Below are 16,319 nucleotides of genomic sequence, written 5' to 3'. Positions count from 1 at the left end.
CTGTAAAAGGAAGACAATGTGAAAACGAGAGTGGCAGGCTTGGATTTGTTCCAGTTGAGAACAGTTTGGTGAGCATAGGTCTGAGGGATTGTTGCTCTCTCTTTCAGGAGGAGTGTCCTATCACAAGGCACCCATTACAAGCTCTGTTTATTTGGTCAGTCCTTCAGAACAAGAAAGAGTTGTCTAAAGTCATTTGGGAGCAAGTAAGTTGAATTCTCCTGTATTCCTTACAGTGGGGTTCTCTGTCTTTGGTTTATAGGCCTCTGAAGGCTCTGGATCCATCTTCAGACACAAAACCAGAAGACATAATTGCTAGGTGACTCTAAGTTGGTTTAATGTTGCCCATTTTGAGTTTGGTGTGGTCATTTCTTAGGGTCATGTGTGAGTCAGCAGGCCAAGCCAGTTGTATGTCCTCGTCTGTGCTCAAGCTTGGATGCTGAGTTCCCACCCATTCCACAACATGGGTGGGTTCTGGTTCCAGGTGTTCGATTGAAATCCATTTCTAATTTGGATTAGATGGGATATTTAATGATCACAGAATCACAGACCACCTGGTCTAGTGGAAGGTGACCCTGCCCATGGCAGGGGGTTGGGATGAGATGGTCATTAAGGTCCTTTCCAACCCAAACCACTCTGGTCCTATGGTTCTATGACCATGTTTTCTTCACAGAGGGATTTGCATGATTTGACTCTCTCTCTCCGCAGACCAGAGGCTGCACTTTGGCAGCCCTTGGGGCCAGCAAGCTCCTGAAAAGCTTGGCCAAGGTGAAGAATGATATAAATGCTGCTGGTGAGTCTGAGGAACTCGCTAATGAGTATGAGACAAGAGCAGTGGGTAAGTGCCTTCTCTCTAAGTTCTTTAGAAATTTAGTAGGAGGGGTCAGAGATCAGGGAATTGAAAACTAGATATCCAACATTAAATATTTTTCTTTAGTGTCAACTGCTTGGAAATCTCTTCTACACCATTTGTTCTCAGTAGAAACTGTGTGTCCTGTCTGAACAGCTTGCCTCCAAAAGTGGGTGTTGAGGGGTGGGTTTTTTTGGGGTAGAGAATTTCTTTTGTGGGGTATTAAAAGCTGCTTTACTCTAATGGCAAGGCTGAAGATGGGTGCCCACAAACAGGGGGGAGAATATGGAGAAAGAGAAGCTTTCCACATGAGCACTGGTGTAATATTCAGGTTGGGAAAAGCCACCCTTCAAATTTGCAGGAGCACTTTTGGGGAGTGAGAATAAATTGCAGGTAAATAGTATATTGGATTCCTAAATTCTGAACTGCAAAATCATATCCCTTCCTTATTCCAAGATGACAGGATCCTGTGGTGCAGGATCTTGGCTCCTAAACCTGGGGGGAGATACAACACAGTGTTGCCTCTGGGGCTTGATTAGGGGTTATGGCCTTGTTGTCTTGCCTGGTGCAGAAAATGGTGTGTCACCACCCTGAGTCAGAGCAGGGGACAGGTAAAGGGGGTGATAGGAAGTAGCTGAGTAGGAAAAATAGGAAGGTTGAATAGGAGACCGTAGAAATGTTGCTGGAAGAGCTTCTGGAGGCCTCCAGTCCATCCTTCTCATTGAGGTGGTGGTACCACAGGACTAGATCGGTTCAGTCATGGCCTTGTTTAGCCACATCTTGAAAGTCTCCAAGGATGGATATTGTTTTATGGCACTAGAGGACATGGTTTGTTGGTGGGCTTGGCAGTGTTGGGCTAATGATTGGAGTCAATGATCTTAGAGGTCTTTTCCAAACTAAATGGTCCTGTGATTCTATAAGGAGTGGCACAAGGTCACACTGAAAATATTTTGCTCGTTACTAGAAAGTATCTCCTACTCCACAGGGCAAAACCTCCTTAAATAGACTTTCTTGCAAGTATCTACATCCCTCAGGTCTGATTTAACAAGACACTGAGGAGTGAACGGGCAAACAAAGCATTTCCAGTGAGAAAGTATCGGATTCTGACCTTTTCCAGCCCTTAATATGGGAGTGACTGTAATTCATTAGATCAGTGCCAAATGGAATTTAAGAAAAGAAGATGAAATAGGTAGACATACCAAGTCATTTAAGGAGAAGGTTGTATTTTTTACTCTGTTTTTTAGTGCAGATCTCAACCTAATGCTGTCTCTTGTGTGAGCTAATTTAGTGTTACAGTTTTCTGTCCACACATGAGTTCTAAACATGTGCAAGTGGGGTTGTAAAGCAGTGCACACGTCGTTCTACAGTGGTGAAAGGGGTTCTTGTGTCTGCACGCTCTGATACTACAAATGTTGTACTGAAGACAGTTGCACCCCAGTTGGTGGGAAGTGGAAGCTGGATCTCAGTGTGGGGCTGCCTCTTCCCTGCAGAGCTGTTCACCGAGTGCTACAGCAGCGACGAGGATCTGGCTGAGCAGCTGCTGACTTATTCCTGTGAAGCCTGGGGAGAGAGCAACTGTCTGGAACTGGCAGTGGAAGCCAGAGACCAGCAGTTCATTGCCCAGCCAGGTGTGCAGGTAATGGCAGTGCACAGGAGGTGCTCAGGTGGCTGTAACTCCTGGGACCTGACTGTGGGTGTGGCTCCTCCAGTGGAAATAGGAGGCGGCTGATTTACCCACAAGTGCTAAGTCAGGAGGGAAGAATCTTGATTTAAAGTTGTAAATCATAATGAGCTGGAGGTTAGAGACTGCCTGAAGTGATTTCTGCCTTGGCACAACTCTGTGTGTGTGCAGTGTGGATTTAATGCCTGGTGTGGATGGGCATTACATAACAGGTCATGATTTATATGTGTCTTATCAATCAGGTCCAGTCCTGCTCTCAGCCTCACTTTTAACTCCTCATCACAGAGATGGAGAATGGCTGGACTAGGGACCCAGCACATGGTTACTGATGCAGAAAGCTTTCTTTATTTTTGAAAAAGAAATCTCAAGTATTTTGATGAAAACTCAAAGTTTGGTGTTTTTTTACTAAATCAAATGTTTTTTAATAGCACTTCTAGGTTGTTTTGTTGCTGTTAGAACTAATGAGAATGTTTTCTTCCTCCCTGCAGAACTTCCTTTCCAAGCAGTGGTACGGAGAGATTTCAAGAGACACTAAGAACTGGAAGATCATACTGTGCCTGTTCTTTTTCCCTTTAATAGGTTGTGGTTTCATCTCATTCAGGTAATTAACTGGCTTCTCATTAGCAGAAAGCAAGCAAGTCAATTAATTGTAGAATCCCAGGGCAGTTCAGGCTGGAAGGAGATCACCCAGTCCAACCCTGTGCTCAAACTGGGTCAGCTGGAGCAGGTTGCCCAGGACTCTGTCCAGTTGGGTTTTGAGTATCTGCAGGGTCAGAGACTCCACAGCCCCCCCGAAAAACCTGTTCTAGTGTTCAGTCAGTCTCAAAGATATTAAAAGCCTGAATGAGCTTTTAACAGCTTGTCTTCATTCTGATCTTGGAGTTAAGATTGCAAAATCCCAGACTGGTTTGGATGGGAAGGGACCTTAAAGCCCATCTCGTTTCACCTCCTGCCATGGGCAGGGACACCTTCCACTAGACCAGGTTGCTCCAAGGCCCTCCAGCCTGGCCTGGAAGATGTACCAGTTTCCTGGAGTGCCTGAGGCCAGTGGATGCAGGATGGCTTCACCTCTACAGTAACATCCCGCGCTAGACTTTGCACCTTTCTCGTTTTTGCTTTGAAGAACACAAGTGTTCCCAGGCATAAAAGCTGTGCTTTGAGACCTTTTCCCTCTTTTAATCCCTCAGAAAAAAGCCTGTGGAGAGGAGTAAGAAACTCTTCTTGTATTACGTGTCTTTCTTCACCTCCCCCTTCGTGGTCTTCTCCTGGAATGTCATCTTCTACATCGCTTTCCTGTTGCTCTTCGCCTACGTGTTGCTCATGGATTTCCAGAAGGAACCCACTGCCCTGGAGATCATCCTTTACGTGCTGGTCTTCATTCTGCTTTGTGATGAAGTGAGACAAGTAGGCAGCGCTTGCAACCCAAGTGTTCAGTGTTAGAGCCAAGACCTGTGGTTTTCCCCCTCCGGGTAGTGTAAGGCAGCACAGGCTGGTGCTCAGGGACAGGGGGATTTCTGGGGGGGTGTGGGGGGGTGTTCAGGCAGCTCAAGGCTCAATGAATATTTTTTTTTTCCTCTGATATTTAATTTCTACTTGTGCCCCAGTAGCTGCAGTGTCCATGCACCAAGAGGATTGTGTAGGTAAGCCGATGCCAGTGCAGATATTTCTCAGGAATGCTTGGCTTGCCAAAGCAGTTGAGAATAAAGGGTTAGATTTAGCACATTTATCCGGGTGCATACCTCTGGATCAAGTGATCCCAGCTTCCCTTCTCCACATCCCACCCCTTTACGTATTTCTGTTTAGCTTTTAATCATCTGTACAGTTATTACTAGTTTGATGTAGGACCAGATTAGCTGTGGTATGGGAACAGCATGCAGGACAGCCTTTATAGCCAGCCACATACTGGTATCTTCTCAATTCATGTGTAAGGGGACACATGACATGGTTGGGGTTTGGGCAAGCTGGTCTCTGCCAGTCAGTGTTCAGAGCAGTGGGAACATGCAGGGGAAATCAGAAGAGCAGTGGGTGGGTGTGTGGTTTGGTGCAGTGCTGTTTTCTGACTCCTGTAAGGCACGAGTGTTTGCGGGTGATCTGCTGGATCCTCCCACCCTGCAATAACACTTTTTACATGAGCTCAGATGACGTTTCTGATGTTGATGTTATTGTGGTCTTTTCCCTTTTTAATAGTTAAGGTGGAACCTTGTTTATGTCAAGTTTACTTGCTAAGGAAAGTGGGGGAGAAGTACAAGACTCTTTTGCAATGAAAACACTAATGGAGTGTTTGTTTCTGCTGATTTAGGTTCTGGTGTCTCTGGACCTGTCCTTGCACTTCCTGTGTGTACCCAGCAAAAGTCCTGGGGAAATACCTTAGGGATAGAAACCTTAAATTCCTACCAATGTCCCTTTTTCTTGCAACCTTGAGCAGGTAGAACAGCTGCAGATCTCAGTAATCCTGTTAGTAACTGGTGGCCAATTTGGCTGTGGGAGCAGAAGCAACTAAAACAGAGACTTTGGTGAAGGTTTAGTTATCTCAAGCCAGTGTCCTGACTTCAAAGCTGTTCTACCAAGGAGCAGAACACAGAAAAGTGTTTCAATCCTCTGAGCTTCTCAGGGAAATTTCTCCCTGGCTTCCTCCAAGATACATTGTGTGTGGATTAGTCTAACTCTGCATCAAAATAGTATCTGTGTCCTTAATATTTAAAAGAAAAAAAAAGCTAGGGATGTGCCAAATTTTGTTTTCACATCCAAGGAAAAGTAAGAGTAATGTTGGCTGGGTTCCCACTGTAGCTGCTGCAGTTGGATAATCAGTTTTGGGGAGAAATCAGCCCTCTGGTCGGAGAGCGAGGTGGCTGTGGAAGTGACAGCTACTAGACATGGTTCCAGATTAAAGCAGGAGAACTGAACCGTATCCGAACCATGAGCCACTGGCTCAGCCCTGTTTTCAGTTCTGCTGCTCCCAGAGATGAGTAACTGGCCGGAGCTGCTCTCTCATGTCCCGTTTAGAGCTGTCACGGCCATAGTGAGATCGGAGGGGCCTTTTCCCTGCTGTGCCTGTAGCCACATGGATTTAGCCTCCAGCCAGGTGAGTGGGTAGACTTGGTGGGGTGTGCAGGAAAGCTCCATTTTCTCAGACAGAGGAGGAGTCTGGGCAGAACCTCCGTGCATGTGAAGCCCCAGCAGTGGGAACTGCTTGGAATTTGAGGACTGACCTGCACCGCAGTCTCGGTTGTTCTGTTTGATTTAGGGAGTTACTGGGCAGAGACAACCTGATGTCACAGGTGTGAGACGTGCTGTCCCCACTCAGTGCTCAGCCTTTGGTGCCTTAAGTAGTAAGAAAGGGCTGTGTGTCCCCTGAGATGCTGAAATACTGCCTGGCATGAATTTCGAAGGTATTTCCTGAGCCTGGCACCCTGGCAGCTGCCACCCTGTCCATTTTAGCTGTGCATCCCATCACGTGAAGGAAATGCAATTGGAATAGTAAAGTGGGGCTTTCTACTTACTGCTTCTTTTCCACCTAGGAGAACACTCCCCTTGATCTCTGCGTCCCATAATGGCACTGAGAGCAGAATCACTTTCCTTGGATATGACAGTTAGATTCACTGACCAGTACTCTCTTAAACTTTGATCATTTCAATAAAAATTAAAAGGAATTATGATCAGGGACACAGTTTATTTCTATAGGCCTGGCAGAGCTTTCTCCTGATTAAACTTCTTTCCTCATGAGTCATCTCTGAATTATTCGGGACGTTGGTTCTTGCAGAAACTTTGGATCCAGGCTGCAGTGCCAGTTAGTCTGGGAATGGGCAGAGATTCTCACTAGTCTTGCAAGTCAAAAATGGAGAGTCAGGTCATGAAAGGAATAAATTCATTCTGCATCTTTGATCCAAAGCATGTGCATGTAGCCAGGGACAGGTTCCTGAATGACCTCTGTGAAAGAAGAGAAGCCAGAATTCATCAGCTACCCTTAAGTGACCCCCCCTGTGTCCCCCCAGTGTTTCATTGCTCTTAATAGGTCACACCCAGATTCTGAAAACAGGTGGCCAGTAATTTCTGGCATTGCTGGGTATATTAAACCCCCTCTTACTGGGGAAATTAAAAGCAATCTGAACTCTGGTGCACCTATTGCGTGACCAAATAAAAAAAAATTGGGCAAGGAAATTGTGTTGTTTGGGGGTTACTTTCTCTTCTTTTTCCTTCCCAGTGGTACATGAATGGCAGTAAGTATTTCTCAGATCCGTGGAATGTTATGGATACACTGGCAATCTTCTACTTCATAGCAGGGATTGTGTTCAGGTGAGTGGTACCTTTTCTTGTGGCTGTGTTACGGCTTTGCTTCCTTTGTGGGTTTTGACTACGTGCAATGAGATTTTGGGGAACAATGTGTTTGTGAAACTCCCTGTTCTTTATGAAGGCCCCAAATACTGCCAAGTCTTAACTCGAAAAAAAAAAAAGAAGTCAGGAGATCTTTGGGACTTTCCCTGGCTTCTGTTTCTGACTACTCAGTCTGGCAGTCTGGACTCTTTGAGCTTCAGTGTGCTGTATTTAAGGGGACTGTGACTGTCCCTCCAACAGTCTAAGAGTGTTGTTATCTCCCAGAAGCTGTCTTACATGATGGCATGAGTTAACAACCATGGCAAAGAAATGATGCAAACGCTTTTTCCAGGCTACTTGTTCATTCAGCTGTAGGTTATTGCTGGTACCTCAGTGCAGCAGAGGGGTCGTTGCACTGTGGTGGTTTTGGAGGGCTGTGGGAGTAGCTAAAAGTACAAATTTCTTTGCTGTTACCAGTTTTGAATGTAAGAGGAGCTGCAGGGATGATTCAGGGAAGGCTGGAAGGGTGTAAACAAGGTGTGCATTAAACACTTCTGTCCTCATGTGGGAGAGGGCTCTGCTTTCCAATTAACTCACTTTTCTCTCTCCATTTCAATGTTTCCCTGTGTTTCTACCTGATTTCTGCATGTTTCACCCAACACTTGTCTTCATTTTCTTTTACTGTCTCCGTCAGGCTTCACTCTGATGAAAGCTCTTGGTATTCCGGGAGAGTCATTTTCTGTTTGGACTACATAGTTTTTACTCTGAGGCTGATCCATATTTTCACAGTTAGCAGGAATCTAGGACCCAAAATTATTATGCTGCAGAGGATGGTAAGATTCTGGCAGCTATTCAAGAGAGTCTAAATAAATGATGCAACACCTTTCATTTTGGTTTTTTTTCCCCCTCAAGAGTGAAATCACCGTGTTCTGGTGATGGCAGCAAATTAGCTCTGCTGAACAGGATGTATTGAGGTTTAAATGGGATGTAATTAAGAGCAGGGCTTTTTTCTGTGCCAAGGGAAAGAATAAGGAGAGGAGATTTTGTTCCTGGTAGCTTCCATGTCTCAGATGTTTCAGTGGTGTGTCCCATCACTCCTGTTGCCCACATGGGTGTTCCCCAAACTAGATAGTGATGCTGAATGGTACAGGAAGAGGATTTTGGTCTTCCACTGCATCCATCACACAAGTGCCTGGAGAAGAGGGTGGTGAGGAGTCTGATACAGTAGTTTTGAGGAAGTCTGATAATAAGGATGCTTGGGGCTAGTGGGAGGGCAGATCTGAAGGTGGATCTGTAGTAACTGGGGAAGCTCAGCTGGAGTATTACCAGCCTTCAGTTCTCTGTGCATTGTTAAGAGCTAGAAATTCAAGAAACTGTTAGCCAGGGTGTATGGGCTATAAATGCTGGTTTAAGCCATCCAGAGGGGTGTTTCCAGGAAGAGTGGCTGCTTTCACCTGACATGGGGCTCCAGAGGCTGCAGCCACAGCCCTTATATGTGATTCTGGCTCTTGTGGAGCCTGCCTGGTGCCAGGGGGATATCCTGTATTTGAAAACATGCCGTGCCTTTATGCCGTGTCCATTTTTTGAAGTTCCCTGAGTGGGGATAGTCAGTTATTTGTGGCTGTGTGTTGGTGAAAGTGGGAGCAAAAAGCCACGCGTGGCTTGGAACAGATGTGCGGTGGGGCACTGATGCTTGTTGTCCTTTTTCAGATGATAGACGTCTTCTTCTTCCTCTTCCTCTTTGCTGTGTGGATGGTGGCCTTTGGAGTGGCCAGGCAAGGCATCCTGAGGAAGAACGAGCACCGCTGGGAGTGGATCTTCCGATCGGTCATCTACGAGCCCTACCTGGCCATGTTTGGCCAGTACCCTGATGATGTGGATGGTAATTATCCCCTGGGGGGGTCTCTGCTGGGTGGGTGGAAGGCTCTGTCCTTCTAGAGGTTGTCCAGGCCTGTGTTGACCCGCGTGTTGACCCTTTGCCTCCAGGTCTGATGGGAAGGCAGGGAGGGAGGAGGCCACACTAACTGTGGTCAGAGCAGAGCCCAGCAGAAAGAGGAGGAGGGCACTCACAGTTTGCTCTCCTCTCTCACCCTCTGAGGTACCACCTACAACTTTGACCGCTGCACCTTTTCTGGGAACGAGTCCAAGCCCCTGTGTGTGGAGCTGGATGCCAACAACCAGCCCCGCTTTCCCGAGTGGATCACCATTCCCCTTGTCTGCATTTACATGCTCTCAACCAACATCCTCCTCGTGAACCTGCTCGTGGCCATGTTCGGGTACGTAATAACGGAGCGATGGCTTCCTTGGGATCTCTGGACCAGTGTATCTCTGGGAGAGGGAATGGAGTCCTGGAAAACAGCAGGAAGCCAGCCCTTGGGCTCTGCATTTCTCACAGCAGCCTGCTGGAAGCTGGTGCAGTGTCCTGGGGAGGGATTGCTGCCTGTCCTGTGCACAGTGGCTTGGTACAAACCCCCGTGGTTCACACAGGGGTGATACCTGGGTCAGTGCCTTACCAAGTGTGAGTTTCTGTTCAACTGACCTCGCTAGACTGAATAAATGAGTTATCACCATCTTTTTAGGACCCTGGGTTTATTAACCAGAACTGCTGCGTGGTGAGCATGGACCTGTTACTGCTCTGGTGGGCCTGCTCCTTATTGTTCAGACTTACACCACAGGCAGTGGGCCCCCTCCCCTTGGGATGTGTAAAAGGACTTTGTCTTGAAAAGGGCCATCACCTCTAGACTGGCAAGAGCAGGGAACATTTGCCTCAGCTTCTTCCAGAAATCTTTGTTGTTTCCACTGCAGGCTCTGACACAGAATTGAGTTAGTCATGGGAAGTCCTTCATTTCAGACCTGGGGAGTGTGTGGCCCTCTGGTCTCACTTGAGCATGTAGTTGGATTGGTGCTGTGGCTCTGTTCCACTTCCCAGCCCTGCTCCTTTTCTGCTTTACACTCCCTTACAACATAACTAAAGCACCACAACCCTGGGCATCATTCTCGAGGACCACTAGGTTTATTTTTGTGTTCTGATGGTACCTTGACAGTGATGATCTTGGCAGGGATTTGCTTTGGCAACAAGAGTATTTGCAGGAGCTGCTGAGGACTCTTGGTGTTCCTCAAGAGGATCTCCTTTCTGAATGACACTGCCAGTGTTTCCTGGCCTGGGATGAGATGTGTGAGTGTGGTGAGTTGAGAACACCCCAGCTTTAGGATCTGTGCTCCCCTCAGCAATGAACCTTTCTCCCTAGTTTGAGCTGGACTCTAAAGACAGTCAGAAATGTGATTTTTGGCAATGCAGGCAGGACCAGTGTAGCACATCTATGTGTTTTCCTAACCTGCAAGGACCTGGTGACAGATAACAGTGCTTATGCTCCTTAGAAAGGGTGAAGCCACTCACATTAATAAAGTCTAGCAGTATTCCAGGTCTACCTTAGAAACCTTTGATATTTGTTAGAACACTCACTTTAACAGCACCTAGTGGTAAATGCTCTACTTTATACTGTTATGCCAGTAAAAAAAACCCCTAGTTTTTGCCAGTTGTATTTATCTTCTAAACCAAAAGAGAATTTCCAGCAGGGAAGGTTTTGGCTTATCTCAGGAAAGGTCCATTGGGATCTCAGCACAGACATTTTGAGAGCATTCATCTGCCACTTAATGTCACACTGAAAGGTCAGGCAGCCTGTGAGCTGTTTGCTCCCGTGGTTGTTGCATTGCTGGGATCATACAGTGCTTAGTGCAGTAGGTTTGATCCATTCCTGGAGTGTCTGTAGTGCCTCTACTAAAAATCTCAGGACCTTTTAATTTTTTGGTAAATGTTCTATTTTTAGTCTTTTTTTTTTCTTTTTTTCCCCGACAACTTAACTGATGAATTAATGAGACAGTATCTTGTGAGGAAGCATCCTATTCTCAAGTGTCTAGGCTGGAAGAAAATTGCCTAAAGCTGAGATAGTAAAAGTACATGGAGTATTTTCTCCCTCATCCTATTTTTCCCAGTTTATTTGTAACTTCAGGGTTTTTCCTTCTACTGTGTTAGTTCCTCATGTTTGCAAGTTTCTCTCTAAAAAGGAAAAATGAAGTAAATAACCTCCTAGTCAGTAAAAATTACCAGCTCCAGGATGACTGGGGCCCCCAGCAGAAGAATGTGGAGCTGCTGAAGCAAGTTCAGAGGAGGCCATGGAGATGCTCCCAGGGCTGGAGCCCCTCTGCTCTGGAGCCAGGCTGGGAGAGCTGGGGGGGTTCCCCTGGAGAAGAGAAGGGTCCAGGGAGAGCTGAGAGCCCCTTCCAGGGCCTAAAGGGGCTCCGGGAGAGCTGGAGAGGGACTGGGGACAAGGGATGGAGGGACAGGATAAGGGGGAATGGCTTCCCACTGCCAGAGGGCAGGGATAGATGGGATATTGGGAAGGAATTGTTGGCTGTGAGGGTGGGGAGACCCTGGCACAGGGTGCCCAGAGAAGCTGTGGCTGCCCCTGGATCCCTGGGAGTGTCCAAGGCCAGGTTGGACGGGGCTTGGAGCAACCTGGGCTGGTGGAAGGTGTCCCTGCTCATAGCAGGGGGTGGCACTGGATGAGCTTTGAGGTCCCTCCCAACCCAAAGCAGTCTGAGATTCCGCGGCTTTATGAAACCCTGCCCTGGTGCAGCACAGACGTGCTGTATTCCTTGGCTCTGATGGGACTCTTTGAATATCTAATCCTGGGGGTATTTTCTCTCTTTCTTCACCCATTAGTTACACAGTTGGATCAGTGCAAGAGAACAACGACCAGGTGTGGAAGTTCCAGCGTTACTTCCTGGTCCAGGAATACTGCAGTCGCCTGACTATCCCCTTCCCTTTCGTCATCTTTGCCTACATGTTCATGGTGATGAGGAAATGTTTCAAGTGCTGCTGTAAGAAGGAAAGCAAAGAGCCATCCATCTGTTGTGAGTTGGATTTGTCCTTATTGCCCAGAAGTCATCTCTGTGGCAGGTGCATTGCAGCTCCTCCTTGGCATTCTGTGCCTGATCCAGGCAGTTGGTCGTTTGCTGGGAAATTTCCAAGGGCACTGTAGACCTTGGAGGAGCTGGTTGTGCTGGAAAGGAGAAGCAGCTCATTCATGTTGTCTGTCATAAGCAAACCCACTGTGTTGCTGAAAATCTCTTGGGTAAGATTCAAATCTTCAAGTCAGAGTTATCCAGTGCTTTCTTGTCCAAGCCATTTTGAGGTAGAATTACCTCCTGTGTAAATCAATGAAGACTTCAGATTCATCCTATCAGTTTAGGGCTGCCTGTGCTGCTTTCCAGCTCTGCAGGGTTGTGGTTTTGTGTTTCTTTTAATTTGTTCTGTTTGCTAGAGAGTGACAGAAAGAGAATAAAGAGTTTCCTGGTCCTCTGGATGTGGCCAAATGGGCAAAGGACCTCAAAAACGTGGCGAGTCAGTCCTTTAGCTATTTCTCCCTCATTTCCTCTGTCAGAGGCACAGATAGGAATTGTTTTAACAAGCTTTTTCCCCCAAGAAATGGAGTGTTTTCTTTTTTCTTCATAAGTGCCATTCAGAAGCAGCTGGGAGAGGATAAGTTGAATTAATTGACAGGCTTATTCCCACCCATCAGCAACCTGCCTGTTCCCTGCAGCACAGGCTGGATTTGTTATTAGTTTAGGAGGAAGAACCTGCTTTGGGATATGAAGTTCTTTAGCACTGACTAAATCATTTTGGCTGCCCAAATCACTGGGTGGTTTCCTTGCAGGGGAGGTTGTTTGATGGCAGATATTTCTGCTCAAAGGATGCACAGTTGATGTTGCAGTTCTGAAAGCAAACGGAAGAGTTAATTAGAGCCAGAATGTCATCGGGGTTTTGCTGATGACAGGAGCTGAGACCTGCACGGAGAGAGCACATTAATGTCTAGACTGCTGCCAAATCCTGCCTTCTCCACTTAACTCTTATGGAAATGGTTGGGATTTGGGTGTTTGAATGCTTGTCGGTATCTGGGAGAACAACTAAGGGCTGGGTGAGGTTGGAGGAAATGAAACTTCAGCCATTTTCCAACTCTGGACTTCTTTTGTCTCAGTTAATTTTTTTTTTGTATTAAAACCCATGTGGTTTGTGCTGTCCAAATGGAACAGGACTAAATGCTGGAGTATTATCCTGGAGGGCTTTGCTGCCTCCAAGTGGGTTGCTCTGTGTCACTGTTGAATTTACAGCATAACCTGGAGACGCTTTTTAGAGAAGACAGTGCTTCATCTCTTTGAAATATGAAAAGTTCAATGAAAAGTCATGATTCTTAACATATTTCACTCTTAACATTCCAATTGGGATAGTGTGGAAACAAACGGAAAGCTCAAATCCACATAGGAAGCTTCTGGAATGTCCTATACCTGTTGAAGGAGTGGTACCTGTGTTAACTAAGACTCCAAAAAAATCCAGAAAGACTTTTGGAGCTTGTAAGTGTGGTGGGGTTTTTTTGTTTTGTTTTGTTTGTTTGTTTCTTTTTTTTTTTTTGTTTTGTTGTTTTTGTTTGTTTGTGGTTTTTTTGTTTGTTTTTTGTTTAAACTCCATATTTTTTCTTTTTAGCCAACTCTGGTTGCCAGGAGTGAACAGGAGGGGAAGAGGGAAGTGGGGCTGTGAGTGCTCAGGATGTGGAGAAGGGAATCATCGACCTCTGAGTGCAAGCACTGACCCAGCCTTTTTGCATCTTAGCATCGGAGAGACAAATTTACCTTTTTTTTTTTTTCTAATACATTTCTCAGGCTCAAGAAATGAGGACAATGAAATTCTGGCATGGGAAGCTGTCATGAAGGAGAATTACCTTGTCAAAATCAATACCAAAGCAAATGATTCATCAGAAGAGTACGTCTGCCCTTCTTTGTCTTCCTTCTCTTAATTTTCTGTTGAATATTTCTAGTGAAGGCAAGTTTTCAGCAGCTCTAAATGTTTACAAACTAATGAGTAAGTAAATAAACTCAGTGTAAATGTGCTTTTTATTTTTAACTTTTGAAGTGAAATGGTGGCTTTTTTAATGTGCTGCAGAGAAGAAAATGTCTTCCTGTGGTGTTTTGAGATCTCATCGTGGAAAGCAGTGCTACTGCTGACTGTTCTTGTAACATCAGAAGTTCAGGTTGGGTATTAGGAAGAATTTCTTCACTGAAAGGGTTGTCCAGCCCTGGCACAGCTGCCCAGAGCACTGGTGGAGTCCCCATCCCTGGGGGGATGTAAAAGCCATGTGGATGTGGCACTTAGGGACATGGTCTGATGGTGACCTTGGCAGTGCTGGGTTAAGGATTGAACTCGATGATCTTTTCCAACCTAAATAATTCTGTGATACAGTTAGCAGAGAATATTTAGCATTACACCTGGAATATCAAACATTCCCACAGCAGTAATCTGTATGGAGATCTGTGCTTAGTAGCATGAGTAGGAAAGACCTCTGGGGAGAGGAGGATGCTCTTTGGAATGATGGTATTGGAAGTCTGGGGTCTTGGATTGTGCTGGCGACTGCCAGCTCGTGACACACTGTCTTTGGGATCTGTCTCAGTGTTTTCAGAGTAATAGTCTAAGAGGAAAAAAAAAAACATAAATAAAGCTGGAAAACAGAACAGTAACCTGCTCTGTGTGATGGCTTAACTTGGTTGCTAACTTCCAGCAGCTTGAGTATTTCCCTAAATCAAATGGCAGGGAAGAGCTGATCAGAATGGGCAGGACAGACCAGACTCTTCCGTGCCCCTGCACATGGACATTGCTGTCCACAGAGAAGTGTTTAAGTTAAGACTACCCAGAGGTAACCCAGCATTGCATAAGAAGCCAAACAAATGCCCAAAAAGTATCTTTTGTATTGGAAGCAGAAGTGTCTTGAGAAGGAAAATGGAACAGCATCCTATTAATAGTAGTTCATATTTTAGTTCATTTACTTGTCATAAAAGCAATGCCAATCACCTGCAGCTCCACCTCCTTGGGAGGATGGAGCACTGGGGGGGAGTGTGGTGGTTAGCAAAGGTTTCTCTAATACCTGCACTCAGCCTTTTCCTCCGTGTTCTCCTTCTGCTTTCAGGATGGTGCATCGATTTAGACAACTGGATGCAAAGGTACTTGTGCTTCAGATTGCTCTGGGAAGTGTGATTGTCTCTGGTAAAGCAGGTGATGGGCCACTGCTTTGCCAGTCTGTTTTGCCCTGGGAATGAGGATGGATTTAAGGAACACAGACATTAACTTCAAAGAACGAGTGTCTAAGTTTACTGCAAAGAATAACAAAAGAAGCAGTGGCTTATGAAAGGATACACTTGGCAATGCATCTAATCATGACTACAAAGAAAGTTTATAGTGATTAAGTAATTAAGTGTCCCCTTCTCAAACATGTCTGTCAGATTTAGCTTCTAGTGCTGAAGGCATGAAGTAATTAAGCAATGTAAAGCTACCAGTCTACTAGAGAGCACATCATTATCAGAATTGTCATACAGCTATAATTTTTATGACCGTGATACTGAAAAGACCTTCCCAAGGGGTATTTTCTGAGGCTTGATTGAATTGTGTATTTGGCCTCTGAAGCAGGGAGTTGCTGTGGCATGCAGAACAGACTTTTTAGAAGTCCAAGTGGAAAAAGACCCACATAATACTTCAAAATAAATCTTGTGATTGCTGTCAGATAATTTAGACTGCAAAATAATAGCTTGCTTTCCAGACTGAAATGGAAATGGTGAGTGAGTCTGTGGCTAGTGATGCTCTTCTTGAAACTGAAAGGAGATGTGATAACCTTAATTCTCTACTGAAAAGTAATATCCATATTGTGCTTCTGTTCTTGTTAACCAGCTGAAATACATCTGCATCAGGGCTCACTGCATTAATTACCCTGTTGAAGACTCTAATGGAAAGTGTCCTTTCAAGCACTGTTGCATTTAGTGTAATATTTGGAGAGGCAATTTCTTGTTACTCACATGACTCATGAGCATTGCTTTCTTTGAGCTAGATTGACTTCACATAAATAACCTTTTTTTTTCTTTTCTTTTTTTTTGTGGAGCTCTCTGATTTGAAAGGCCTTCTGAAAGAGATTTCTAGCAAAATCAAATGAATGCAGCTGAAATCCAAGAGCAGCTACCTGAGCAGAGTAAGCCCTCTTGAAATCCATTCTCTGGCTTGAATAAGTTCTATAAATGTTTGTAATGTCAAAGGGGTGTGTCTCTGGAAGAAGAGTTAGTATTATTTATTGATGCTTGTATTTGTATTGTCTAATATTGGAAAAGGAATATGAGCCAAATTCTCTTCCTCATTTCTGTTTCTTTAAGCCCATCCAGTCTCACCCCCTGCCATGGGCAGGGACACCTCCCACTAGCCCAGGTTGCTCCGAGCCCTGTCCAGCCTGGCCTTGGGCACTTCCAGGGATGGGGCAGCCACAGCTTCTCTGGGCAACCTGTGCCAGGGCCTCCCCACCCTCCCAGGGAAGATTGGCCTGTCAGGTGCTTTGCCTGCAGGTGTTTCTTTAGCTGTCACTTCTGATAATAAGTCTCTGCTTCTCCACCAAG

The 16,319-nt window shown here is 45.7% G+C and overlaps 1 protein-coding gene across 2 annotated transcripts in view; it reads left to right on the top strand.

Annotated features, from left to right (window-relative positions):
- Window positions 1-16,319, top strand: part of TRPM8 (transient receptor potential cation channel subfamily M member 8) — a 31,882-nt gene that overhangs the window by 14,367 nt on the left and 1,196 nt on the right. The window contains exons 12-24 of one of the 2 annotated variants that reach the window (XM_039382798.1): window positions 108-203; window positions 706-835; window positions 2,338-2,483; window positions 3,017-3,129; window positions 3,716-3,923; window positions 6,730-6,821; window positions 7,534-7,672; window positions 8,550-8,721; window positions 8,938-9,115; window positions 11,563-11,753; window positions 13,557-13,656; window positions 14,855-14,888; window positions 15,818-15,904. In XM_039382798.1, the coding sequence (XP_039238732.1) occupies window positions 108-203; window positions 706-835; window positions 2,338-2,483; window positions 3,017-3,129; window positions 3,716-3,923; window positions 6,730-6,821; window positions 7,534-7,672; window positions 8,550-8,721; window positions 8,938-9,115; window positions 11,563-11,753; window positions 13,557-13,656; window positions 14,855-14,888; window positions 15,818-15,868 (1,650 nt within the window). In that variant the 3' untranslated portion in view covers window positions 15,869-15,904. Of the gene's footprint in view, window positions 1-107; window positions 204-705; window positions 836-2,337; window positions 2,484-3,016; window positions 3,130-3,715; window positions 3,933-6,729; window positions 6,822-7,533; window positions 7,673-8,549; window positions 8,722-8,937; window positions 9,116-11,562; window positions 11,754-13,556; window positions 13,657-14,854; window positions 14,889-15,817; window positions 15,905-16,319 lie in introns of both variants that reach the window. The other variant, XM_039382797.1, reaches the window with a different exon arrangement.

The sequence above is a fragment of the Pipra filicauda genome, unplaced genomic scaffold (assembly GCF_003945595.2).
Source record: "Pipra filicauda isolate LSUMZ 115617 unplaced genomic scaffold, ASM394559v2 scaffold282_size1924045_pilon, whole genome shotgun sequence".
In the NCBI taxonomy this organism is placed as follows: Eukaryota; Metazoa; Chordata; class Aves; order Passeriformes; family Pipridae; genus Pipra; species Pipra filicauda.
This window is presented reverse-complemented; position numbering and strand designations above follow the sequence as displayed.